The sequence below is a fragment of the Borostomias antarcticus genome (assembly GCF_949987555.1).
Source record: "Borostomias antarcticus genome assembly, chromosome: 7".
Lineage (NCBI taxonomy): Eukaryota > Metazoa > Chordata > Actinopteri > Stomiiformes > Stomiidae > Borostomias > Borostomias antarcticus.
This window is the reverse complement of record NC_140240.1, coordinates 8,802,285-8,829,065: the sequence shown is the minus strand read 5'-3', so window position 1 is coordinate 8,829,065 and position 26,781 is coordinate 8,802,285. Positions and strand designations below refer to the sequence as shown.

Genomic DNA, 26,781 nt, shown 5'->3' with positions numbered 1-26,781 from the left:
ATCGCCACCTTTGGGATTTTGGACAGATGTGAGATTATGGAGGCTGTCTGGGCGCAAATTGGATTCCGTAGAGCTGAATGGCCGGAAGAATGTACTGTAGCATAGAATGATTAACCTAGAATGACTAACATAGAATGACTAACCTAGAATGGCAAAACTAGAACATCAAAACCAGGAGAATGACAAGAGGAGCCCCAATGATAAAGGCACTATTAGATAGATGGAATATGGCCAGCTACTCCCCCCCCCCCCCCCCCCCTCTCGCTTCCTCCTCCTCCTCCTCTCTCTAGTTCTCTCTCTGGTTCACAGTGCCCCATCGGTCCCACATACCAGCATTCTCACTCACCAACTAATGGGCACTAATAGAAAACGTCCTCTGTTTATTAACTGCTAATTCACTAACTCTGTACCCCCCCCCCCCTCTCTCTCTCTCTCTCCACCTGAATCTCCATTCAACCTGACCACTCTCTACTGGCTGTGGGCGAAGTACGCTACCCAGACTGAACGCTACCTTCTCAGAGCGCAACTACACCTGTCGTATGAAATGTTCTATATCAAATAAACTTGTCCACTAGTTACTGCAGCACAAGGGCTTTCTAAATTTGGCGTGTGAGCTTTTATCAGAAAACAGGGCCCAGTCAAAATGTGTAAATTCTCCATTACCTGTACACAATAAGACAATATAAAATGTTTTAGAATAGCAATAGGACCTGTGTGCCTGTGAAGAATGTTCTCAGTGTGATACGCAGACTGCATGTTGTTGTAGGCTCAGTGGATTAGCCCATAGCAATGCAATCAATATGTATACATGGTTGCAATTGGCAGTCCTGTTACCACCAACCCCCTTCCTCCTAATGGGCTCACAGTCACAGACACACACACACGCACACAAAATGTAGAGGTGGGCTGCTGCTGAGAGAGAAACTGTGACAGTCGATATATATCACTACTCTGTGTGTGTGTGTGTATGTGTGTGTGTGTGTGTGTGCGAGTGCGTGTGTGTATATATACTTGTGTCTGTCTGTGTGTGCATGCATGGGTCCGTGTGTGCGTGTGTATACACACACACACACACACACATATATATTTAGAGAGCGGGCCTACTAGTATTTGCTCGATATTTGTCACCAAATGTCCTCCCTCCGTCACCCCTGTGGAGGGGTGTCAGGATCAAAGTTGAGACGTGTCACTCCTGATTTGTTGTGATGAACTGGATGTCAACCCCCCCCCCCCCAGTCAATTTAAGATTCTGAACCATGGACGCAGATCAAAGTGTCAAACACCTGCTGCTCTCGCGGCCCAGAATCACACTCCGGATATTCAAAGTCATCTTAAGACAATTAGATTAAACCACCTGCAGCAGAGAGAGAGGGAGAGATGAAAAGAGAGACGGAGAGACAGAGTGAGAGTGAAAGAGTGAGAGAAAGAGAGAGACACACAGAGGACAGAGATCTGCCCGCTGGGAGCTGGGAGTGGTCAGAGCTGGGGGGGCTACACATTACGGCTATCGGCTTATTATTAAACCCCAGCCAGGGATGATGTGTTCTTGGGGTTTAATCAGCCCGGTCGACGCGGTAACGGTTCCCCTGCGCCTCCGGCCATCCCACTGACCACGTGGGCGGGGCCGGGGAACGCGGAGGGACGGCGGTTTAGCACACCGCCGCTCTGGCCCCGAGCGCCGCCTGACTTTGCCAGGACATGATATCACATCTCATTTTCAACGTAGACTCAAACGCCCCTGCTCCCTCTTCCTCCGCTGTCTGTCGCTCCTCACAGCTGCTCGCCGAGGCTTCGCCGTCATGTCCGGCTAATCATGCAAATTCCCTTCTCGCTCCGTCCGTCACCCCTTCTACCCGGCCCCCCGGCTTCTGTCACACCATGCCCCCGGCGGCGGCTCCAGCTGGCCAGCGTGACAGCGAATGACTGTCCCCCTGGTCTAGGATCCGTGTGTCGCGCCCTGTCCCTCTCTGCCAGGGACTAATGAGAGATATGCAAGTGGTCAAGGTTCGCTGGAGACCAGACAGGGAAATCTCTACCCACATCCACTATGGAACCTGACTGGCACAGGGAATGGATCCTCGTCCCCCAGCACCGGAGACCTGCAGAACTTTCTGTCAGGTTTGTTGAGGGATCCAAGCAGGGCCCACCCGCTAACCCTAACCGTAATTCCAAGCCCTAACCCTAACCCCAACCCTAATCCCTACCCCCTGACCAGACTAACCTGCTTCACACAACCATCTGGGAACTCTCCGTTGGAAACTGTTTGGGAAAGGGCAGGCGCTTTCAAAACTGCTCGGCAGGTGATTGGATGAGACCATCTCCCTATCGCGTGATAACTTCAACCGCTCCTAACTGTCGCCACACCTAAACCTGCCCCGGCAACGCTTGATGATTGATGAGCGGGCACAAACGATTCCCTGTGATCCAGATTGAAAGAGAGTGTGAGCTCTCCAGATCAGGATGGCTGTAACAGGTACAGGGTAGCTCACTCACATAACAAGCCACTTCTGCGACACTGACACAACCATGGGCGCGGGCGGCACCATACAGTGCGCCCAGCAGGGTGTGTGTGTGTGTGCGGGGGGGGCATGTGGGTTAACTATAATCCTCCAGATGACATGGCTGGAGAACTAAGGACGATGGCTCGCCCAGAGCCCGCTGAGTCAACACCAGGTGGGCGTGCTACTGCGCTCCGCGTCGCTGCTGTTGGCAGGGAGGCGCTGCCGTCCGAGATCAAGGAGGAGAGGAGAGCGCCATTCTGGGTCTAAATCTGCTGCCCACAGGCCCCTGGAGCGCAGCCCAGCCCAGCACGCTTGGCTCCACTTAAGACAGATTCAGTACACGACTTAATATGGAGGCTGTTGTACGGACGCTCGGAACAGATTCATGTCATAATGCATTATAATGATGGCATTTTTTCCATTTGTTTTGATTACTAAACTCTGCTTGTTTTTCCCTGCCATAGTTTTTGCGTTTGTAAATACATGGAAGTGAATGAGCCATAGTGAGCCGTCAGCTGCATTCACTTCCATGTATTTACAAACGCGAAAACAACGGCAGTGAAAAACAATCGGAGTTTAGTAATGATGAGTTTGTAATTCCGTTAGTGTTTTCAGCCTGTTATTATGACTATTTTGGTTCTTGAAGTGTTTTTATAATGCACCTTTAACATTGGAGTCAACGGGCACTTCCGCATTCTCCCACCTGATTACGTCAGACTCTACCAATATGGCAGCCACGGGAAATAAGTGTATAGGGAGAAGTCCAGGCTGGCGTCTAGGTAAAACATGACCTGAGCACACCATGAAATGTTCCTTCTGTATGAATGATCAATATTTGTGAGGTTAGACAGGATCAGCAAACAAACACACCAATACAAGACAAATGTGCTCAGAGGCTGTTTCTTCAGAGGCGGTCTTCTGGAAGGAACACTAAGTGCCGAACCAAAGTACAGTAGAAAGCCTCTTCTACTTGGCTAGTAACCATTTTCACAGAGGTACTGTTCCACCAAACTTGGCTGTGGGCCACATCTCGGAACAAGGTGGAGGAGAGACTGACAGGATCATTAGCGGAGAGGAACACAGACAGAAAAAAACACACAACAGACAGAGAGAGAGGGGGGTGAGAGAGAGAGAGAGAGATGGATAGAGATAGAGAGGGATAAAGAGAGATGGAGCAAAGAGGGTGATAGGGAGAGGGAGAGAGAGAGGGAGGGAGAGGGTGAGAATGAGAGAGAGAGGGTGAGGGAGGGAGATGGAGAGAGAGAGGCTGAGGGGGAGAGTGGGAGGGATAGAGAGAGAGGGAGAAAGGGGGGTGAGAGAAAGGGAGAAAGAGAGGGAAGGAATGATGGAGAGAGTGAGAGAGAGATGGAGAGAGTGAATACAACAGGAAATGTGAGCCATGTCGGGACAGAAAGGACTCATTTGAGGGTGAGAGAGAGAGGGAGAGAGATGCAGAGAGAGTGAAATGTTGAGAAAGAGAGAGAGAGGGTGTGTGTGTGTGTGTGTGAGAGAGAGAGAGAGAGAGGGGGGGGGGGGGGTAGGGAGGGATAGAGAGAGAGGGAGAGAGGGTGAGAGAGAGGCAGAAAGAGAATGAAATGGTATGAGAGAGAGAGAGAGAGAGTACAACAGGAAATGTGAACCAGTCTGGAGAGAATGGACTCATTTGCTCTCTGAATGGAGGCCATTTTTCACTTCAATACACATTTCCAAATCAGACTCCATTGAAGCGTCGCCACCGCAGAAGAAGGATGCCTAGATTAGAACATTTAACGGGGACATAATATCTGCTGTTTCGCTTCTGGTCGTACAATTTGTCTCGGCATTATCTTGACAAGTACGGAGTGAGCGGAAACGCAGGGCCAGAGGTAGAGGACAGGAGTGGCCCCACCTCTCGGGCTACGCCCTCCAGCGCGGACGAGTCCAAGTAATTAGTATGTTAACTGCCACAACAACAGATCAGCCCCCTTTGCAGATGTGACCTCACAGTCATGCTTTGCTCTGCCTGTCTGCCCTCCCAGCCCCCCCTTCCCACCCCGCACCGGTGACACCAGTGCCACACTGCCCCCTCTTGGTGACACGCGGTAGAGGAAGGATGTAAGGAATGAAGCTCCCACGCGAGGCGCCGCACGATCGCTATAACAATAACCACGGTGACAGCCTTGTCACCGCCGAGAAAATCAATCACCATCAAAAGCTAAACACAGATGCGTGCAATTTTCCACCACCAGCTAATTGCTGCGTTTCTAATTGTAGCCCGCTCTGCGTGCTGAGGCTGACTGCTTTACCTGCTCCTACTGCGGCGCTCGCTCAGATGTTTGCCAACTTCACCTCGGATAATATCTACTCGCCTCCGCGGCGCCACGTCCGCCTCAGCATGGGAGGACGCCACGATGTGAGAGCGGGGGAGAAGGTCGACGCCCCCTCGCTGTTCTGCTGAGTGCATCGACAGTCGCGAAACGTATAAGCCTCTTAGTTCAAAAGGCCCGGAAACCCCTTGAAACTATACTGTAGTTGCGCGGCGGAGAAAAAGACGTGTTGATCTAGCAACATGAAAGTGTGGCCCTCTCTCTCTCTCTCTCTAGCTCTCTCCTCAACTTGAGGTCTGTGCCTCGGCTAAGGTCGGAACTGTCACATAGAGTTGTTGGAACTGTCACGCACGCCGCCGCTGGAGCTGTTGCGCACGCTCGTTTTCACTCGGACGTCAGAGAAGCTGGCTCCTGCCCCCGACCCTGTGGAGCGAGCGCTTCTTTGAAGCGAGGTAATGAAAACCGTCGGCGTGCCGGCGCTCGCCACCGCCTGTCACGGCCGGGGGGCGAAGGCGCAGCGGGAGACGGCGACGTCGAGATGCGGTGTGTCTCGACCGGAGGGACTTTTCATTCTCCGGGGCGGAGGGGGAGGAGGGCTGCAGAGGCGCGTCCTCCTGCATCCTGGTAATCCGCGGGGCCCCGGACTGACTCTTTCCCCCATCTGAAGTGAAGGGGCACGTGGGGGACGTGGGGGTGAGCTACGCCTGTCCGTCTTCCACAGCGGCGGAGCGAGCATCAAGCAGGTAGGGAGGGAAGCCAAACAGAATGAATAAACAAGTGACAGATTAGGGCTATTTGTAATGAGCTCTCCTTCACACACACGCACAATCTATAGCTCCTTCTTAATTAATTAGCCGGCTCCTGGGAGCCCGCGGTGCTGGGGAGGTTCAACTCCAAGGTTCAGCTCCAACAATTAATAAAGCAAAGCCGGGACGAGATTCGGGGGAACGCGGGGGCTGCGTCGTTGACGCGCCTCCCCCAAAACTGGCGCAGGCACTGCTGCCCCCCCCCCCCCCACCCCACCCCACTCGCGCGCTGTTCGCTCGAGCGTCTGTGTTTGCCAGAGGCATGCGGCAGCGGAGCAGAAAGGAGCCGGAGACGACAGATCTGTGTCGGAGGAAGAGAGCTTTTGAATCCGCGCGGCGGCGTCTGTTCTTGGCGAATAAGAGGGGAGGCTGCTGATATCCGCCACTCAGAGAAGGAAGGAAAACGACCTTCGCTGAGAACAGAGAGGAGGGTGATCACGTATTCATAAGGTGTCTTCTTGATGACTTTACCCTCCCCCCCAAAAAAAGAAAACACGTCGGGGTATAAAAAAATAAATCAACAGACAGGTGTTGCACCAAAGAAAGCCCCCCCAAGCCCCACCCCCCCCCCCTCTTTCTCTTTGGCACTCTCATATTTCATGGGCCCATCATCTCGGCTGTGGTGTGCAATGCAAACACACTCTCATTCCCTGCCCCACGCACGCACACACAAATACATGCCGCCGTCGCACACACACACACGCACGCTCACACACAGAAAGAGAGATACAGGCAGCCTTGAGCCACCTTTTCTCTGTAACGGCTTTGAATGCTACTCATTGTGGTAAATCAGCGGGCTCGCCGAAACGGCTACTAAAAATAGAGCCGCCAACGCGCCCCCCGCTCGCCGGAGACGTCACTCACCGTCCTCATTTCCTGCTTTCCTCGCTGCGCTCCGCTCCCTCAGCACGCCATCACGGGGAAGATGGATGAGATGGAAAGGAGGGGCGTGCGCAACATGCCCTACAAACGCCGGCGAGCAAAATTAATAGACACACAATACACACACACACACACACACACACACGCACACAAACCGGTGACCAGGTCTGATGTGGTTGCAGCAGAGTGGACCTGGCTGAGGGAAAGGTATCCGTGTTTCCTCTAATGGGTTTGGGAACCGGGCTGAGAGTCCCTGTCTAGGCCGGTAAACTGCGTGATCTAACCCAGCATGTGTGTGTGTGTGTGTGTGTGTGTGTGAGTGTAAGCAGGGAAGCACGGCTCCCCTCCCCCCAATCTGAGAGGAGGCACGGGAGATCATCTGTTCATCCCAACAACAAGGAGAGAGAGAGAGAAAGTAGGAGAGGGAAGATGGCTCAGCCCAAAACACCTTTTTGTCCAGCTTGTCATTCTTGCACGTCACGGCAGGCATGACGCCATCCCTGAAGGTTTTATGAGAGCTTCCACTCCGCAGCCCTCGCCGCCTCTCACTCTCTAGAGCCTTTGCAGCTAGTTATAGAGCCTTTACAGCTAGTTACAGAACCTTTACAGCTAGTTATAGAGCCTTTACAGCTAGTTATAACCTTTCCAGCTAGTTATAGAGCCTTTACAGCTAGTTATATGACCTTTACAGATAGTTACAGTATAGAGCCTTTCCAGCTAGTTACATAACCTTTCCAGCTAGTTATAGAGCCTTTCCAGCTAGTTACATAGCCTTTCCAGCTAGTTATAGTACCTTTCCAGCTAGTTATATAACCTTTACAGCTAGGTATAGTACCTTTCCAGCTAGTTATATAACCTTTCCAGCTAGTTATAGTACCTTTACAGCTAGTTATATAACCTTTCCAGCTACAGTAGGACCCCACTTATCCGAACCCAACGGGACCGAAGGTCGTTCGTATCTCTGAAATGTCCGGATGACTGAAACTTATGTTAAAATGCACCAAATTCAATAAGTGGTATACTTATCATATAGACTCATAATAGACCGATAAATACCCTACTTCATCAATTGCATCAAAATTGCAATCAAATAGCTACACTCATATAGCCTAGCCTATAATAGACCTACAGTAGCCTATAATAAAATAAACAAATTTCCACTTGAGTGCGTGCTTTGAACAAATACAGTACTTTATTCTCAAATGAGGCCTACGCTGCATCGATAGGCTACTGTATTCGCAGAACAAAATGGTATAGCTTAAAACAACCCAACGTTAGAACAATTAGGGCAAATGATAATCAATAAATAAATAAATGAAATGACAGACAAGTTGTCGTGTCTTAGGTTATCGCAGCCTAAAAGAAATTCTCTAAAACAACCGATATAGGCTAACGTGGCCTAGGCTGTAGGATGTTATTTAACAAATACAGTAGGCCTAGTAGGCTAATCTACATGCTCACAACACCTGAAGTCCATTAACTGGGAACGAAAAATGACTCGATGCTCCTCTGCTTCAGGTTACTTACGCGCTTTCTGGCTACCAAGGAATGCAGCTCTCGCAGCAGACTCGTTTGCGTTTTGCGCTCGACATTTTCCCACTTGAGTAAGAAAGAAATGAAACGTGACCACAGGCAACATGTAGGTCTACATACAGTTCTGTTTTTATTCACAGTAGGATACAGTACATGTTTTTATGACAGATTTAAATGCAAGTACTGTAATGAAAATCCTACCAGTAACCAGATAGCAGGTTAAAAAAAAAGAAAACGTTTTTTAAGCCTGTCCAGTAGACCGGGAGGTTCGGATCTCTGAAGTTCGGATGAGTGGGGTCCTACTGTACAGTAGTTATATAACCTTTACAGCTAGTTATAGAGCCTTTACAGCTAGTTATATGACCTTTACAGCTAGTTATAGAGCCTTTACAGCTAGTTATATAGCCTTTACAGACAGTTATAGAACCTTTACAGCTAGTTATATAACCTTTACAGCTAGTTACTGTATAGAGCCTTTACAGCTAGTTATAGAACCTTTACAGCTAGTTATAGAGCTTTTACAGCTAGTTATAGAGCCTTTATATCCAGTTATAGAACCTTTACAGCTAGTTATAGAATCTTCATAGCCAGGCCCATTTAACGCACAGGCTAACGGGGCTCAAGCCAAGAGCTCCAGAGGTGGGTGGACCTTTACTGCACAGTTGTTTTTTGCACTGCCAAATTTTGATATTGAAATTGATTCTGTCAGTATTATGTTTTTTTTTACCGATAGCCGATATTTGTAAAAGTGTGAATATCGGCCCGATATATCGGTTAACCGATTAATCGGTCGGACTGTAGTTACAGAACCTTTAGAGCTAGTTACAGAGCCTTTACAGCTAGTTATAGAACATTTACAGCTAGCTATAGAGCCTTTACAGCTAGTTTTATAATATTTACTGCACAGTTGTTTTTTGCACTGCAAAATTTTGATTTTGAAATTGATTCTGTCAGTATTATGGTCCTATTAAATTTTAGGCTGACCGGTAAAGTATAGAAGGTCGGTAGCAACAGCTTCGTTCTGGGTGCAAACCGGCTTCTGATCTGCTGAACTATCTGAGGTTCTGATCGAGCTTTCTACTGAACGATTCGCCTAGTAGCAGAAACTATGTCTAGTGGATGTCAAAATGGAAAATAAATTAATAATAAAAAGTGAGAGAATCTGAACTCCTGAGCCGTCCCTGACATCCGCAGCACCGCACAGGAAGAACAACTGCAGCTGGCGCCGAGGAGCTACTGCTGCCAGATCTGGGTCATTTATTTTTTTTAAACTGATGTTTGAAGGATAAGTCAATTGTCTATTATGTGTTTAATGTTAATAACATAATGACTTAGATAATGTAGTGCTTACTGTATTTATAACTATTTATAACATTTTATAACTTTAGCTGATGTTAGTAAGCATGCATGGAACCTATATTGGACGTGGTTGGTAGGAATTCAGTGATGTTATTGTGGACTTCTCAGCTCGAAAAGCAAGAAGTAAGAGTTGAGTGGGTAAACTCTTAATTAATCGCTCTCACAAACCGCTTTGAATGTGAATGTCTAGTGCTGATGCTCCATGTTTAGGTCTGTTTGGTAAAGCAGTTGGATCTGCATGTCCCAAAGACAAAATTCTTAGGAACTATGATCCGGTGGTGTTATTTTGAGTAGCCTATGCAGCAGTGTTAATCGTGGGTGTGCGTGTAGTGTGTGATGAAGGTAGGCCTACTTGTTCATATTGACAAGTGTGCATATTTTGAGAGCTTGTATGCCATTTAATGTAACTGACTAAATTTTATTTGATGGAAAATAGGCCTATACAGTATACAGACAGACAGACTGTTCTGCCCTTGTCTGGATAAAATAAAGGCACTTTGGATAAAATAAAAGCAAAGCACTGCGGCACTGTGACAGGTGTATAGGTGTTATACTACCGTGGGTGAAATTATGAGTTGAGGGTGGGGTCTTAAACTTGGTCAAAGCCCCTGGGTCCACATTGTCTTAATCTGGCCATGTACACAGCTAGTTACAGAGCCCTTGCAGCTAGTTACAGAGCCCTTGCAGCTAGTTATAGAACATTTACAGCTAGTTACAGAACCATTACACGAGTAGGCTATCACTATAATTGGGCCATATAATGTCATGCCATGTAAAGCAATTGTAGCCTATGCCTATAAAATATATATGTGACAGCGGCTGGTGATTTGGTCCGCAACTCGGCAAACCCCGAAATGCGCTAGAGGGCAAAATAAATTAAAAAACGTTTTTTTTCGTTTTTTGTTTTATTTTGTATTACCAAAGTTGAAGTTGTGAAGAACCCACTTACTATAACAGACAAGTTTTAGGTTCACGAAATACGTATAATTAGTCTGCAAACTAAGCTCGTTTTTAGCTGATTTCGAGTCGGGTTTGGGGGCGGGCAGATCGATTAGCATGATTTGGTTTTATTGGCTATTGCTTCCGGGTTCTCCGCCCCCACCCTTCCCCAACACGCCGGCTATGTTTACATTCAGTCCCAAGTTAACCATGGATGCTACAGCTTTTGCTAAAGAGAAGACGGGGATGGCATCCAGGACATGGAAAGAGTTTTAAGAGCAGCTAAAACGCCAGCAGAGCAGGACTCGTTCGTACACAGAGTTGTATTCTTGATGACCTGTGATACAGAGATGACTGTATCAGCAAAGCAAGTTGCTACCAAGCGCAGAGTTGCGTCGAACGACGTTCCAGATTCACACCACCGCCAAGCATTCTGCTTTGCTTTGGGGTAAGCTGATCTTTATACTATCTGTGCTGTTTACATTACTGCAGATCATCAGGACGGACAGCACTGCAGGAGAAAGGCCACAGCCTTTTCCTGTTTGTATACTGAAGCGTTGCTTGTTCTCTTGCACAGACTTGCCCACACTTGCACAGACTGCATAGTTAGAATATTGAATACTGAGCTGAGTACTGTTGTTATTACCTTGAGTATTGAGCTGGGGACTGTTATTACTTTGTTGTACACTTGATCACAATGAACACTATGCACCTTGTCTATAAAACAGACAACTGACTGTACACTTTAACACTTAGACTGTTGCCTTTTTTTGTACACTTAACTACTTATGCTTGTACTTTATATCATGTATGTGACAATAAAGAACGTTAAATTTGAACTTCATCTTATATTGTTCTTAACTGCATTCACAACACAAGATTAATACTGACTCAAAGAGTGTGGGGTCATCAGTGAGAGAGCACCCCACTTGGCTGCAACTCTCAGTTAATACCCCAAGTTGACAGCCACTCTGACAGATAATGACAGATCGTCCAGTGGGGGAGTGGCTGGGGGTGGGGTTACCAGGCTATTGTTCACGCCCATTACCTGGCAGTCAGAGGTGTGAAAATGTTGGACAACTTTGGAGGGAGATTTCTCAGCTAAGTTGATTTGGCAGTACTAGCATTCAAATAAGCATATCTTCTTCAATTATGTTCAGATTTCAATGTATGAGACCTCATTTGAAAGCTTACAATGTGCACTTTCATAATCTGTAATAAACTGAAAAATGAAAATGCCTAGTTGAGGACCAAATTACCAGCGGCGGTCACATATTATCTTATTCTTACAGCTGCAACCCCGTGATTGAAATGTATTAGTCGGTGATGGCTAGTTACAGATAGTGTCCGACCGATATGCTTTTTTCAAGGCCAATCCGATACCGATACGACACCGATATTCGTTGGGATCGTTGCAGTGGCCGATACCGATACGACACCGATATTTTGGGCCGATATTTGTGGCCGATATCCCAATATTTGGTGGCCGATATTCTGGTGGTGGAGGACAATATTAAATTCACTCGCATCCCTCATAGCCAAACGTCATATATTGCTACATTGGAAAAGTCCTAACCCCCCTGGCACAACTTCTTGGTTGAAAGATTTAATGTATTTTCTGCATCTAGAACAAATCAAACACATGGTCAGAGGATCTTTACAAAGATTCCACAGAATTTGGGACCCCTTTCTCTCCTATGTTACCTCTCTAACTTCAATAGACACTTAATTCTGACCAATACCTCTATTTATTTCTCTGTCCTTTAGCTATTTACTTTTTACTTAGTTATTGTACATTTATTTTGTTTTTGTTATTTTTGTCATTTAAGGAAAAGTGCTTTGTACCTCCTGGGACATGCGGGTGGGTGGGTGGTTGGTTAACTGGGTGGGTGGGTTAGTTTAGCGCGGTTCATTGAGCGCTGTTAATTTTTGTGTTTGATTTTGCTTTTGTCTTATTGATATGCTAAAACTGTCAAACTTCCCATTTACTGCTGACTTGTAGTGCTTGTTACATGTCTTGGAGTTTGCACAATAAATACATAATTATTTTTTTTATTTTTTTTACCGATAGCCGATATTTGTAAAAGTGTGAATATCGGCCCGATATATCGGTTAACCGATTAATCGGTCGGACTCTAGTTACAGAACCTTTAGAGCTAGTTACAGAGCCTTTACAGCTAGTTATAGAACATTTACAGCTAGCTATAGAGCCTTTACAGCTAGTTTTATAACATTTACAGCTAGTTATAGAACATTTACAGCTAGTTATAGAACATTTACAGCTAGTTATAGAACATTTACAGCGTCATGGGGGAGACGAGACCGGCAGGGTGTTCAGAGTAACGTCACGCTCCATCTCGAGTCTCCCAGGCCGGCGATTGAAAACGAACAGCCAAGCCTCCTCCTCTGAGCAAACCTTTTGAGAAAGAGGAACGTGACGACGCCAGACACCTGGCCTCCGGAGGGACAGGCCGCCTGCTCGCCCGGAGTTCGCTCCCACGGGGCGAGGAGAGGAAGGTGTGGCGAGAGAGAGACCCACACACACACACACACACACACTCGGGGGGGAAAGGGGGGGCGGGTGGGTGTCCCGCTGTGCCGTGTTGAATGTGAGATCTCCGCGCCTCTCTAATGGCGGGATCGGGAGAGAGATCATCATCGGCATCATTTCCTGCGCTCCATTAGCCTGGCCTTGAGCCCTTCCCATGTGACGGCCTGGAGACGGGGCTGGCTGTGGAGGGAGAGGAAATGAACCACTTCCCCTTGATGTGCAGATAGACGCCGGTGGAGGAAGGGAGGAAGGAGGGAGGCGGCGGAGGAGGAGAGGAGCGTTTCGAGGTGGAGCGGGTGTGCACTCCTTTGACAGGAAGTTCTGGTTGGATCTGATTCACAATAGGCCCTGAACCGCAAATTAGAAATGCGGAATATCTTCCGCAAAGAGATCAGTTCAATAGGCAGCTTATTAAGACTGGTGACACGGCATCGTTGACAGATGTCAGCTTCCACGAACACGGGTCTCAGAGTTGCGATGTATTAATGAAGACAGCTGGCGCTTAGAAGACTTGCTCTACGTGGGGGAAATAAATGCTGGAGTTTGTGTGTGTGTCTGGGTGTGTGTGTGTGTGTGTGTGTGTGTGTGTGTGTGTTGTGACATCCACCTCGCTGAGGGTCAGCGGGAGACTGCCACGGTAGCGCTCCAGGAAGCCACCTTTGCGCTCCAAAGCCCCGTTCAGCACCATGGACAGCGCAGACAGCGCACCACACCCCTGGCAGCCAAGGTTCAGCACCATGGAGAGTGCAGCCGGTGCACCACGCCCCTGGCAGCCAATGTTCAGCACCATGGACAGCGCAGCCGGCGCACCACACCCCTGGCAGCCAAGGTTCAGCACCATGGACAGCGCAGCCAGGTAGTGAGAGGCATCTACCGGCCCTTTTTATTTGCCATGGCAACCCTGCCACACAGCTGCAGTGGATTTCCTGATCACCCACTGCTGGGACTCCGGCTGCAGGCAATCGGCTCCCACAACACAAAAGCCCAGCAAGGGAGGCAAACAGGAGTAGAGCTCAGTAAGTCACAGAGGCGATTGGCTGACGGACCATTTTTGTATGCACAATGACGTTTTGATCCTGAAACTTTTGTTTGTTTCCACAGGAGTGAGCAGAGGTGAAACGCCCCGGACCCCTACAGCGTGGCTGAGGGAGACGGAGGAACCTGTATCGCCACCGATGAACCTTTTTTTGAACATTCGACTTTTGATTTTGGTTAATAAATGCGCATTACCGGGGACTAGCAGCTGGCCTCGACCTCGATCACTGGGCTCCACCCTATCTGCACTGCGGGGTTTCCTACAGTGTATGTGTGTGTGTGCGTGTGTGTTTGCGCATGTGTGCGCGAGAGTCCACGCCTACACTTGCAATAAGGGCAATCTCCAGCAGCTTGCCAGCTGTTTACCCAGCAGCCCTCTCGCTCTCTTTCTCTGTCTCATGGAGAACAGAGTGGGAGTGGGCGAGCAAGTGGCGAGGTCTCCTCCCAGAGGTGTTCTGTGCTTGTTTTTCTCGCTACACTTCTTTTGGAACTTCCTCCTCAGTTTTTGGAGAGAAGAGGGGGATTAAAATATAAATATATACATTTATTTATTTATAATTAATATTTAATATTATCTCTGTTCATGAAGCAGGTTTTCCCGATTGAATAAAAACCCATTGTTGAAATTCTAAAGCTCCAACAGTGACATCTACAAAAAGTGCAGTTGGAGGACCCATGGATATCTATGGAAGGGAGGCTAGCCTCCCTTAGGGCAGGTTATTTTATATTAAATCAACAATGCCATTTTTTCTTGCTAATTTATTATTGGCCAAAACAATGAAAATGACGCGCATCGGAGGACTGTCCTCTGGCCCTGTCTGAACAGGATTGAAATATTGACATGTCGTTGGTCCAATCACATTCCAGAGTGTGACGACTTGATGGTGATAGCCTCGCGTCACCAGTCTCTCCTCGGGGAGGAGAGCCTGGTATCTATTTACTTCACTGCCTTAAGCCCGCCCCATCATCCGGCTCGAGCCTGTAGAGCCCGCCTCCACATCCGCTTGCTTTATTTTTCCTTAACCGGTAGTTCTCCTCGCATCTTCTTTTACAATTTTCATCAGTGTGATGCCTGGTGATGCCATCGCGAATGTTATCTACTCAAAACTTCACCATGTGCAGCCTACAGTAAAAACATTACAACAACTGTTCGTCTTCTGGTCCAGACCGGATGATTATGCAATGCGTCATCACGCTTCCGCTCTAGACCAGCGAAACAACACCGAACGAGAAAGGTCCCAGACTATGGTGGTGAGGACTACGCTCGCTCATGCCAGACAACAGTCCTTGAAGCTTCAAAGCACCGCCACCACCACAGAAGAAGACTACCTCGGAAAAATAACTTCACTCGGACAGAACGCGTCTAAATAAGTTATTTAATGGTAGCGCCGAGGCTTCAAAACCCAGCATTTGTTTAAATATACCCTTTTGCTTAGGTCAGTGAAGTTTCATGTTTATCTGACACTTGTACTGTAAATATGAGTGCCTCTCCTAAATAGGCCGACCGATTTATTTTGACGGCGAAGTGATTGGAGCTGGAAAGGACTGTTGTCTGGCAAGAGCGAGCGTAATGCGACAACAGAACTGAGAAGGACTAGCTCTAGCAATGCTGCAGCAGCAGATGAGCCAGGCTAAAGATGCAGATAACGCTCATTATCGTTATTATAAATAAGTATGTACAGTGTCGCCAATGGACCCCAAATGCCCGCCCTTGGAGACGGGACTGGCTGGGAGTGAGAGATGCTGAAATGAAAATATTTTCGGTTGCTGTAGCTAGCTACATAAGTAATGTAGCCACAGTTAAGTCTGTCTTCTGATGTTAGTAACTGTTACTGTTAACAGCTACTGTTAACTGTTACCGTAGGGAGATGACCACAGCCCTAACCCCAGTTACCAGAGGCACATTATCAGACACCATCATACCTGCTTAGCATGCAGTTGAAAAGAGAAATATAATAGGTGAGCTTGCCAATGTGTCAAAAGTAGCAATAACCAGCAATGACTGGACAAGTATCACACAGGATCACTATATTACAGTGACAGTCCACTATGTAAATGAAGGCCAACAGATGTGTATGACTCCCAAAGTGGTAGTGTATAGTATCGATAAGAGTAGGCCTATCGTTAAGTATCAGTACCGATAAGCAGTATCGGTATTTATACCGGTATCAATAAAATCCTACCCATCCCTACTCCTGTCCTCCTCAGTTTTTTGAGTCACCAGCCGCCACTGATATGGAGAGAGAGGACGAGAGAGAGGAGGAGGATATGGAGAGGGAGAGAGAGAGGTGGGAGGGATATGGAGAGGGAGGATATGGAGAGAGAGGGGATATGAAGAGAGAGGACGAAAGAGAGAGGGAAGATATGGAGAGAGAGAGGCGAGGGATATGGAGAGAGAGGTGGGGGGTATGGAGAGAGGCGAGAGAGAGAGAGGATATGGAGAGAGAGGTGGGGGACATGGAGAGGGCGAGAGAGAGAGAGGATATGGAGAGAGAGGTGGGGGAATATGGAGAGGGCGAGAGAGAGGGAGGATATGGAGAGAGAGGTGGGGGAATATGGAGAGGGCGAGAGAGAGGGAGGATATGGAGAGAGGTGAGGGAATATGGAGAGGGCAAGAGAGAGGGAGGATATGGAGAGAGAGGTGGGGGATATGGAGAGAGAGCGAGAGGTGGGGGATATGGAGAGAGAGCGAGAGGTGGGGGATATGGAGAGAGGGCAAGAAAGAGAGCGAGAGGTGGGGGGATATGGAGAGAGGGCAAGAGATAGAACAAGAGTAGAGAGTGAGAGGTGGGGGGATATGGAGAGAGAGAAAGAGGATATGGAGAAAGAAGGCTGCTGCAGGGTTCATCTGCACAGACAGCTCTGCACGGAGGACTGAGTCTCTCTCTCGTTCTCTCTCTCTCTCTCTTCTTCTCCTGAGAAAAACATTCAGCTCCGCTCTCCTTAACCCAGGTGTCTGCTTCCACATTCTAGTGTTATTTCTGGACCTCAAAAGTTTAGTTCTAGGTTGATGGGTTCCAGCAAATGTCTACCCTCCTACACACACACCCACACACACATGTACAGTAAGAAAGCAGGCGGCAGTCATAACTCATGCAGCACTCTTTTGTGGAAACATTTCTCCCGGTTAGTAACACTGGTGACGGACCCGGCTGCCATGCCCTCCGCTGGCAAGCTCAGGAGCCTCATTTGTTTGTGTAGAAACTGAGAATGTGAGCAAAACCTCCAGAGGCGTCTGGGTCCTGTTGGCTCCAAATAACATTAATTGCCTTGGCTGGCTGTCTGGAACAGACTTCAGCAGGAGAAACCTAGAGGTCCCCCTGGGAAAGGTCCACCACCAAAAGCCTGTGGTAATATTTCAAGTGTGTTTCTCGTACTCTCATCAAGTGTGTTTCTCGTACTCTCATCTCTGTCTCTCTCTCACTCTGCAGTTCCGGCTGCTCCCTCCCTCTCTTCTATCGGCCCCCCCCCGCCCGCCCTCTCTCTCTCTCTCTCTCTCTCTCTCTCTCCCTCCTAACCCACATGACTTCCAGAATATCAGTTTGTGTGCGGGATCCTAATCTAATGCCTGAACATTGATTTATGCTTGGGTGTCCCACGGCCATTAAGGTAATTGCATGATCACTTTATAACGTCCTCCCCTCGTGGCCATGGTAATGTGGCATTCCCCCCAACCCCCCGCCTTGCCCAGGCAGGCCTGTAACCGCATTATTGCTGAAAATGTAGTCGGAAATATAATCCTCCAGCCCCTGCAAACTCATTTTATACCTTCTGACTGACTCCTGAAAGCCTTTTAGTCCCGTCTCTCACCTGACTTTGCCGTTTGATCTACGAGAAGCTCCCGGAGTCTTAGCGGGGGCCACATCGATCGCCTCCCTCCAGACAGCATTACCTCGGGGTTCTGGTGTCACCTGGTAATTCCGGCAGTCTAGCAGTACTCGGGAGTGAGATCATCCCTTCGGGCAGGGTATTTTTAGCTTGCGGGGGCCACAGGGAGTGCACTTTGATAGCCCTTGATTGACGGACTGTGTTAAATTGCACTGAAGTATGGCAAATCTGCTTGTCCTGCATTCTTATTCATTAATACTGTAGATTGCGGCGGGCAGGGCTGCTGTTCTCTTCTGCTGAGTGTTAACAGACGATACAGTCCATGAGACTGAGGTTGGAGACCTTTAGGCATCAGGTCATCCACAGACAGGCCTCCATCTTTGTCTCCAGTTATCCCGGTCCTCCATACACCTGGCAATCTCATCGGTGGTCTCCACTCCCACATCCATCTTGATTATGTCCACAAATGTTGGATGTAGGATGTCCTCGTGACTTGTGTCCACGCCATGGAGATGGCTCCCATAACACCAGCTTACTGGCAGGAAGTTCACGGTGGCTGTAGCAGTGCCCAGCCAGCTTCATTCTCCTTGCTGCCATCTTACCACTTACCTTTGGCCTCTCTCCGTACAGATCTTCACCACTGACGTGTGCGTTATGACTTATGTGTCCAGTGCTGCACAGAGCATTCTGGTGTAGCATCCGTCCAGCGACCTCTGCACAGAGTGGCTCAGGGTCCAGCACTCACAGCCATACAGGAGAATGGCCTCCACAGTGGCGTCGAAGAAGTGGAGCTTAGTTGCACGGGGGAGGTTGGATTTCCACACGTTGCTCATGCCGTTTAGAGCTCTCCACGTTGGCACCTTCCTCACTTTGAGGTCCTCAAGAGCCCAGGTATTTGAAGTGCTCAACCTTCTTCAGAGCAGTATGCTCAGCTGTCAGTAGGGGGCAGATGTTCCAGGATGTTATAGATGATAACCTCAGTTTTCTTGGCGTTCAGACCAAGACCCACCTTGGCACATTCCTTTTCCACTCTGGTCAGGAGCTCTAGTGCTTGCCTCACGTGGTTAGATATCAGGCTGATGTTGTCGGCGTAGTCCAGGGCTGAGTTTCCCAGAGGCATCGTAGCGCTACATTCATCATAAGCTACAGCGTTCATTGTAGCGCTACGATGAACGTAGCGCTACGATGCCTCTGGGATCCTCAGCCCAGGTCTGTTAGGACTACAGCGGGATACATTCTCGACCTCCTAGGTGTTATAGTGAAGCCGAGATCCTCCTCCCTTCCCTGGATTGCCTGCCTCTGTGTGTAGTCCAGGACTATTATAAAGAGGAAGGGGGAGAGGGTGTCCCCTTGTAACACTCCCACCATGATGTCAAAATCCTCGCTGTTGCCGTCCGACGTCACAACCCTTGCCCTTGTGTTCGAATACATGGTCCCTATGGCCCGAAGAAAATTGGGGGGAACACCATAGGCCTTAAGGATTTTCATCATGACACCTCTGTGTACTGAGTCAAATGCTTAGGAAAGGGGGAACTAAACAGCTATCTAGGGTGGCCATAAAACATACCACATTGTGTTATTGTCTCAGGGACTTTCCACAACACTAAGCAGATGTGCTGACTCTCTGAGGCTACACTTTAAAAAGCATCTTAGATGCACACTAGTCATGCTTATGAACATGTCATAACAGTCATACTCAATTATATGTCTACTGAGGCCTCAGAACCAATAAACTGCATTAGAAACAAAAACCTTTTACACTAAAGCCCTGATTCGTAAAGTGTAAGACGCCTGTGTTCGCTCTGTGGAACATATGGGCGGGGTTCAGTACCGTCCAGGAAGCTGTGTTGTAGCTCCAGACAAAACTCACCTTCCTGTCTGGCGTTTTGGTAGCGAAGACGGGCACACGACAGGCGAGGAGAGGACACCAGAATGGATCCATGGTCTTTCCATCATCCTCTGCACAGAACCAGCCCGGCGTATTCTCTTCTCCTTCAAGAGAGAACGAGAGAGAGAGAGAGAGAGAGAGAGAGATAGAGAGAGAGAGAGAGAGAAAGAGAGAGAGAGAGAGAGAACCAGAGTTCTTAGTTCTTTCCCCTGAGCTCCAGTGTTTTTTTTCTGTCTCAGATGCACATTTGGCTTTCTCAGATGTAACAACACCAAATTGCTCAAGTGTGGCTAAAAATATATAAATAAAACCTTATCTTTGAACTTAAATTTGAATCCATTCGATTCCACTCCATGGAAATAAAAATTGTATATGTCCAATTTGTGTATTATCACATCGTGCAGTGCAGCATGTGAACTGGCCTGTGTTTCAAACACATCGTCCTGGAGTGTGAAGGCATTGACTAGCTGATGAGCTTCTGTATGCATATCTGTACCCACAGACACCCCCCCTCAGGCAGAAGAGGCCGGGTACAGTAACTACTGCCCACACTCTCGCCCTCAGCTCGGATTAAGGCAGTGTTAATTGGCCTAGACTGGAATGAGAACAACAGCATTTTCAACACTGCGCTGAGTGGAGGCAAAGTTCTGAGTTTCAGTAAATAAACAAGGAATCTGTCCACCGCACGCCTACGGAGCAGCACACATCTCCGAGCCGTACAACAACAGGTGTGCACTCTCACCGGGCTCCGCACTGAACCGCCTGCAACCCTCCGTTAGGCAATCTTGTAATTGTCAATCGCGATTTGCCGAAACATAATTGTGTGTGCAATCAAACAGCTCATTTAAATTACTCCCCGGGTGTTGTGAATCTCAGAACGCTTTGAGCCATGTAAATACAGGTGTCTTGCTATTTCCAAAGTGACATTATCTCGATGTAAAAAGAAAAGGCTAATTTGGCTTGAAAAGTGCATACTCGGGAGTTCATGTGACAACCAGGGCAGAGTTGTTCACTATAGTGTAGTTGTGTCAGTGGTCCTCTGCAGGTTAACACAAACTTACGGTAGTACTGTAAGTGCTAATTAGCTGCTCATTCTCCACCACATGGATGTCACCATCCTTTATGATGAGGGTCATGTTTAATGTGTTATGTTATAAATAGTTGCAGCTAGAGGACATTTAGAATCAAGCAATTGACCACTCGAGGCAGTGGGTTACAGGGGATTTTACCACAGCTACAGGGCGTTGTTAGGCCCGACGCGATAGCGGAGGTTACTACACAAAAAACACTCAGTAGTAACATTCAGTCATTTATTTACTGATCATTCGTATCATTTTAGTATTTACAAAATCTTCTGCGATAGGCTATAGTTCTGAATTAAATGGTTGCCAGGCAACATGGGCTATCTCGCCTATTTGGGTTGGCCTTGTTCACATCAGCCATAAGGCATAATTCGGGTTGTTCACGTTTATTTGAATATTTCCAGCTATGGTGCAGTTATTAAAACAGTTCTCCAGAGCACGTTTTTGCTGGTAGGGGTGTGGAAGTGTTGGAGTCGGACTGATGAGTGCGTTTTTGTAATAGGATACGAAAAAGGTGAGGTTGCTGCGAGTGGTTGCTACGCAAAGCATAGCCTACCGTAGCCCTTTTCAGTCCTGTAGTCGCATGCTCGCTCATGCCAGACTACAGTCCTTTTACCCTCCGTTCACTTCACCGTCAAAATAAATCGGTGTCGGCCTATTTAGGAGAGGTGCTCATATTTACAAGTGTCAGATAAACATGAAACTTCACTTACCTACGTAGCCTGCTGGGTTTTGAAGCCTCGGCGCTACAATTAAATAACTTATTTAGACGCGTTCTGTCCTAGTGAAATTATTTTTCCGAGGTAGTCTTCTTCTGTGGTGGTGGCGGTGTTTTGAAGCTTCAAAGAGTCCGCCACCACCACAGAAGAAGACTACCTCGGAAAAATAAATTAGCTGAATCCCAATCTGAGTGCGCAAACCGCACTTGCGGCCCCTCGCACTTGTGGCCTGAGCACTTAATTGACGTCAGCTGGAAGGGCCAGAGGGTGCAGGGCCGTGAATTAAATGGGACAGCACTTCCAGTTTCGCTCAATGCCCCTCCCACTTCGTTTTCATTGGCTGCCGCGTTCCTCCGACGCAGAGGCTGCTCTGACGCTCCCCTCAGCTCTGCAAATTGACCGATTGACGTCTGTTTTAATTTAATAGTAATTAAAAAATTATGTTGGGTGGGATATGTTTGCAGCATGTGGATTTCAAGATAAATGTTGTGTTATCTGCAAATGTCATCATTTATGTGTGATGCACTCGGATCATGACTCGGATGCACTCAAGCACTGTGTCACATGAGACGCGGTGGGCTGTGGGTATTTTCTGCTCCTAAGTCCGTGAAATTGCGGACTTTCGGTAAGTGCGGTTAAAATGCGCAAAATGGCGGCAGTGGCGCACTTGTGGACCTAGCGATTCCGTTTTGGCACTACCCTGAGCCCTTGTGGACTTAGCGGGAACGCGCATGTAAGGCCACAAGGCCGCGAGTGCTCTGCACTTTCGCCTAAGTGCGCGATTTGGGATTCAGCTATTCACTCAGACAAAACGCGTCTAAATACGTTATTTAATGGTAGCGCCGAGGCTTCAAAACCCAGCATTTGTTTAAATAGACCCTTTTGCTTAGGTAAGTGAAGTTTCATGTTTATCTGACACTTGTAAATATGAGCACCTCTCCTAAATAGGCCGACACCGATTTATTTTGACGGCGAAGTGAACAGAGGGTGAAAGGACTGTAGTCTGGCATGAGCGAGCATGCGACAACAGGACTGAAAGGGCTAAGCCTACCGCTTGATTTTATCAATGGCCTCGTCAATGAGATTGATGGCGCATTAATACTAATTGTTATGCGGTCGCAGCCGTGGGTTACAGAGTATTTTACCACGGCTGCTAGCCAATCAGAATCAAGTATCCAAACTTTCCGTTGTCGAATGTTCCACAATGTTTATAATTACTCAAGGACTTTCCTCCCAGGAACCCAATACAACTATTTTGTTAAATGTAACCTTGGTCTGTGCAAAACTGCCAACTGACAGTCCCTGAGAGCATTGGTAGGGAGATAAGGGTGCTTTGTGATGATGCATGTGTCATCGCAAGACTGCATCGCATTTCTCCCATGAGGTTTGTGCTGTTCAGCTGTTTAAAGAAGATACAGTTATGTGGGGGAAAACTGCCAATAGAAATTACTCTGTTATCTTTGGGTACATGTCATAGCAAATTAAACCCTCTATATTCTGGAGGCTATTTGAGCAAAATTGATCTCACAAGATAATCTTATAGGGAGCCAAAGTGTAAAACTACGCCCTCTACTGATTGGGTTCAAAGGTACTTTTTATTTATTTTACGTTTTAGTTGTTTTACAGCAAACTACGCATCCGGGTACTCTGCCACCTTTTGAGCACTTGACCAGAGCACTATGTTGGTTGCTTGGTTGAGTTAATTGCTTTTGAATTAGAGCACATTGCCAGATTCTGTAGGCCGAGAGGAATCCAATGATGTGCACCTGTTGAATCTTGTCAAATTTATTGACCACTAGATCAATAAAACAATTCTGATCGCCAACGTTGTTAGCATAAGTGAACGGAGTAGAACATAGTGAAAATTAGCAACACGGCTAGTGGACGTTTTCTGTTTGGCAAGTCCGATCTGAATGAGCTTGGTTTGCCTAACATTAGCAAGCTAGTTAGCTAGCTAGCTAGCTAACCACTTACTATTGTATCCAATGTCTGACAAATCTGACCAAATTTGCAGGACAGAACAAGACAGATTAATCTATTGACATAGCCAGGAAGCACATCGGCTATTTCTGTGTAGCAGTGACAAGGGATGTTTGCATCATGGGAACTGTAGTCCCAGCGTTCCAAAAAACATTGTAAAATGTTTTGTTCCGTCTTTAACTGCACAAACATAATCAAAAGCAATAAACAATGACTCAATGTAAGTGCCTTAGACACGATGTGAATAACAATGCAATGCAGCCAAAAATATAACTGAGTTAGTGGTCCAGGTGGTTTGATGATGATTATGGAGGTCAGTTGAGGTTGTGGTCCTGGTGATTGTGGAGGTCAGTTGAGGTTGTGGTCCTGGTGGTTTACAGTACATGGCAGAGGAAGAGTATTTTTAACTAGAGAGAGGGCCGGGACGGTCTTCACCTCACACACAAACACACACACACACACACATCAGCCTTCATCCCTAATGCTGTTTTAATGATGATGGATAATGGTGCTTTCTGGGCCCACAGACAGAGAAAAGCACAGAGCCAGTCCAAGGTGGAGGGTAATAAAAGACGGACAGGTCAGCCACCTCCAAGCGCACAGCAGACCCACACACACATCAACACATACACACACATCAACACATACACACCCCTCACCCTTGCAAATACAATGAAGCTAATACGAGCTTCACAGCCAAGTGTTCCTTCTCTGATATTTCTGATTCAAATACTCAGTGAAAGACATTCATGTCGGTGTAGCCTGAAGCCAGAAGTCCCTGAAATTATTCAATACCCAAAGAAGGGCACGCTATTATGAAATGTTCCTCCCTTGAGAGAAGTGGGAGGTTCAGCATGGTCAGAGCTAGAACATGGGAACTAAATGTTCAACACTATTCATCCAACACCCATGAAATGAACTCCAAGCATTCTGACAGCATATTATACAATATGAGAGGTGCGAATGTATCACCTCTGGTTTCAGACCCCATTCACATGAATTAATTAAAACGTTGACTAAGATGAGGCAGATATAAAAAATCATTCCTTTCCCATTCAGCGCTTGGACCCTCCGCCCTCTACGGTGCGTAGGCTAAGCATACTGTGTAGCGCCTGCCCACTTCTATGGATTTTGCATGGCACTGAGACTGAGTTCCATCTGAATTCAGGTCAGTTAATATATTGATTAGCCGCTGTGTATATCCAAATCAATAGGCCGTAATTGAAAAGAAACTGTTAATAGCTCCAGTCAGAATATTCTTCTTCTTCTTTCAAATCAGGATGGCGTTTCAAGCCTTCCGGCTGAAGAAGATTGATTTGCAGAGTGACCTTCTGACACAAAGGGCAAAGTTCTAGACTAATTACAGACACCCACATCCAACTGATATTTCTCTTGGAACCACACAAGTGGATGACATTTGTTAATTAAATTTGTGATAATGTTTACACAGCATACACCTTTCCCAGTTTGAGTACACCGAGATACTGAGAAAATCTTTCTCTGTCTCTCACATTAATTTCAGGGGCTTGGAGAATTCTGCTGTTACACCGAACCCTCCCTGTGGGTTCTGGTACTCTTCTGTCATTCTCCAGAAAACATTCTCATGAAGGAGAATATTTGTATCTATTTAACATATCAATCACATCGAGCCAGAAATACCTAATGTAATTTCAGTATGTGATATGATAGATATTAATGCCGCTTGAGCTAGGCACATTCAGTGATCACAGTTGCCATAACAACCATATACATGTGAAACGTTCCGCTGACAGGAACTGCGGCAAAGCTTTGGAGAACCCAGCCAGCCGCTCCTCGATAGAACCTTTATCTACTGTGTTCTACTCTTCTCTGCTCTTCTCTACTCTACTTAACTCTACCCTACTCCACTCCACTCATCTCTACACTATTCTACTCTGCTCCACTCTTCTCTACCCTACCCTACCCTCTACTCTACCATACTCCACACTTCTCTACTCTACTCTACCCTACCCTACCCTCTACTCTACTCTACTCTACTCTACCATACTCCATTCTTCTCTACTCTACCCTCTACTCTACCATACTCCACTCTTCTCTACTCTACCCTACCCTCTACTCTACTCTATCATACTCCACTCTTCTCTACTCTACCCTACACTCCACTGTACCCTACTCCACTCTGCTCTGCTCTCCTCTGCTGGCACTTATCTCAACACATGCATACACACACAGACACACACACACACGCATATACACACACAAACACACACACACACACACACGCATATACACACACAAACGCACACATACACACGCACACACACAGCTGCAGGCCTCTCCAGCGTCTGGTTGGCCACAGTGGATGAAGTGGGTGTGTTGTGGAGTGTGTCTGGACTGCCACACAGCATCCCCTCTCTTACAGAGTGATCTATTGATCCTCGTGGTGGGGGGGGCGAGTCAGACACACTTAGAGGTAACAGCCTAACCGCAGACAACGGCCTCCATGGCCGCCTCCCTGCCCCCTGCGGTGGGGCTGATTGCCTGTCTCAATTATCCTTTCTACTGTTCGCCGCTCACCTCCTTTTTAACCTCTCTTTCTCTCTCTACTCCCCCCCCCCCCCCCACCTGTCCAGGCCACCACCTCCTCCGGTGCTGTGACTCTCGCCCGCGGCCGCTCTCGTCCGCCATCCCTCGATCGTCCTGTCCGATCCAAGCAGCCGCCCCAACCCAGCCCACCCCGCCCCCCAACCCAGCCCACCCCGTGCCCCAACCCAGCCCACCCCGTGCCCGAACCCAGCCCAACCCGCCCTCCAACCCAGCCCACCCCGCCCCCCAACCCCGGCTGGCAGCACCCGAGCCACCAGGTCACGGAAAATAAATACATTTGCAGAATCAGCAAGCATTAATTAGCCAATGCTTTGGAAAGCTTTGGAAACAGTGGGGCCACCCGGGAGGGGGAGGGGGGGGTGGCACCAATCTGCCGTGGCGGAGAGTCTGTTGTTAATGGGCCCCGGAGCTCTCTCTCTCCCAGCAGCTCTCTCTCTCTCTCTCTCTCTCTCTCTCTCTCCCCCAGCAACTCTCTCTCTCCCAGCAACTCTCGTTCTCTCTCCTCTCTCTCTCTCACTCCGGTCCCAGGCCTCAGAGCTGCACCACATGCGGCGGCCAAGTGACAAATTGTTGTTTACTCCGCTCCGCGCGTATCCGCTGTCACGTAAAGCCTCACTGCCGCTTCCGACTGTGTCTCTGCAAACGAAACTTTCTTCCAAGTCCGGCGAAGTTCGCGGGAAGTGTTATATTGAGCGATACCCGGACAAGAAAAAACTAGAGGACACAAACAAGCCTAAAGAACCGGAGGCGTCATATTGCGATTCCTTCGTTGTTGTCGTTTTTTTA

General features: G+C 47.8%; 1 protein-coding gene across 1 annotated transcript in view; it reads right to left on the bottom strand.

The window, feature by feature from the left end:
• Positions 1 to 26,781, bottom strand: part of arhgef10la (Rho guanine nucleotide exchange factor (GEF) 10-like a) — a gene marked incomplete at both ends in the record, with an annotated part of 137,567 nt that overhangs the window by 47,810 nt on the left and 62,976 nt on the right. Inside the window, one exon of the mRNA XM_084441320.1 lies at positions 19,611 to 19,732. Coding sequence (XP_084297446.1) covers positions 19,611 to 19,732 — 122 coding nt within the window. The remainder of the gene's footprint in view (positions 1 to 19,610; positions 19,733 to 26,781) is intronic.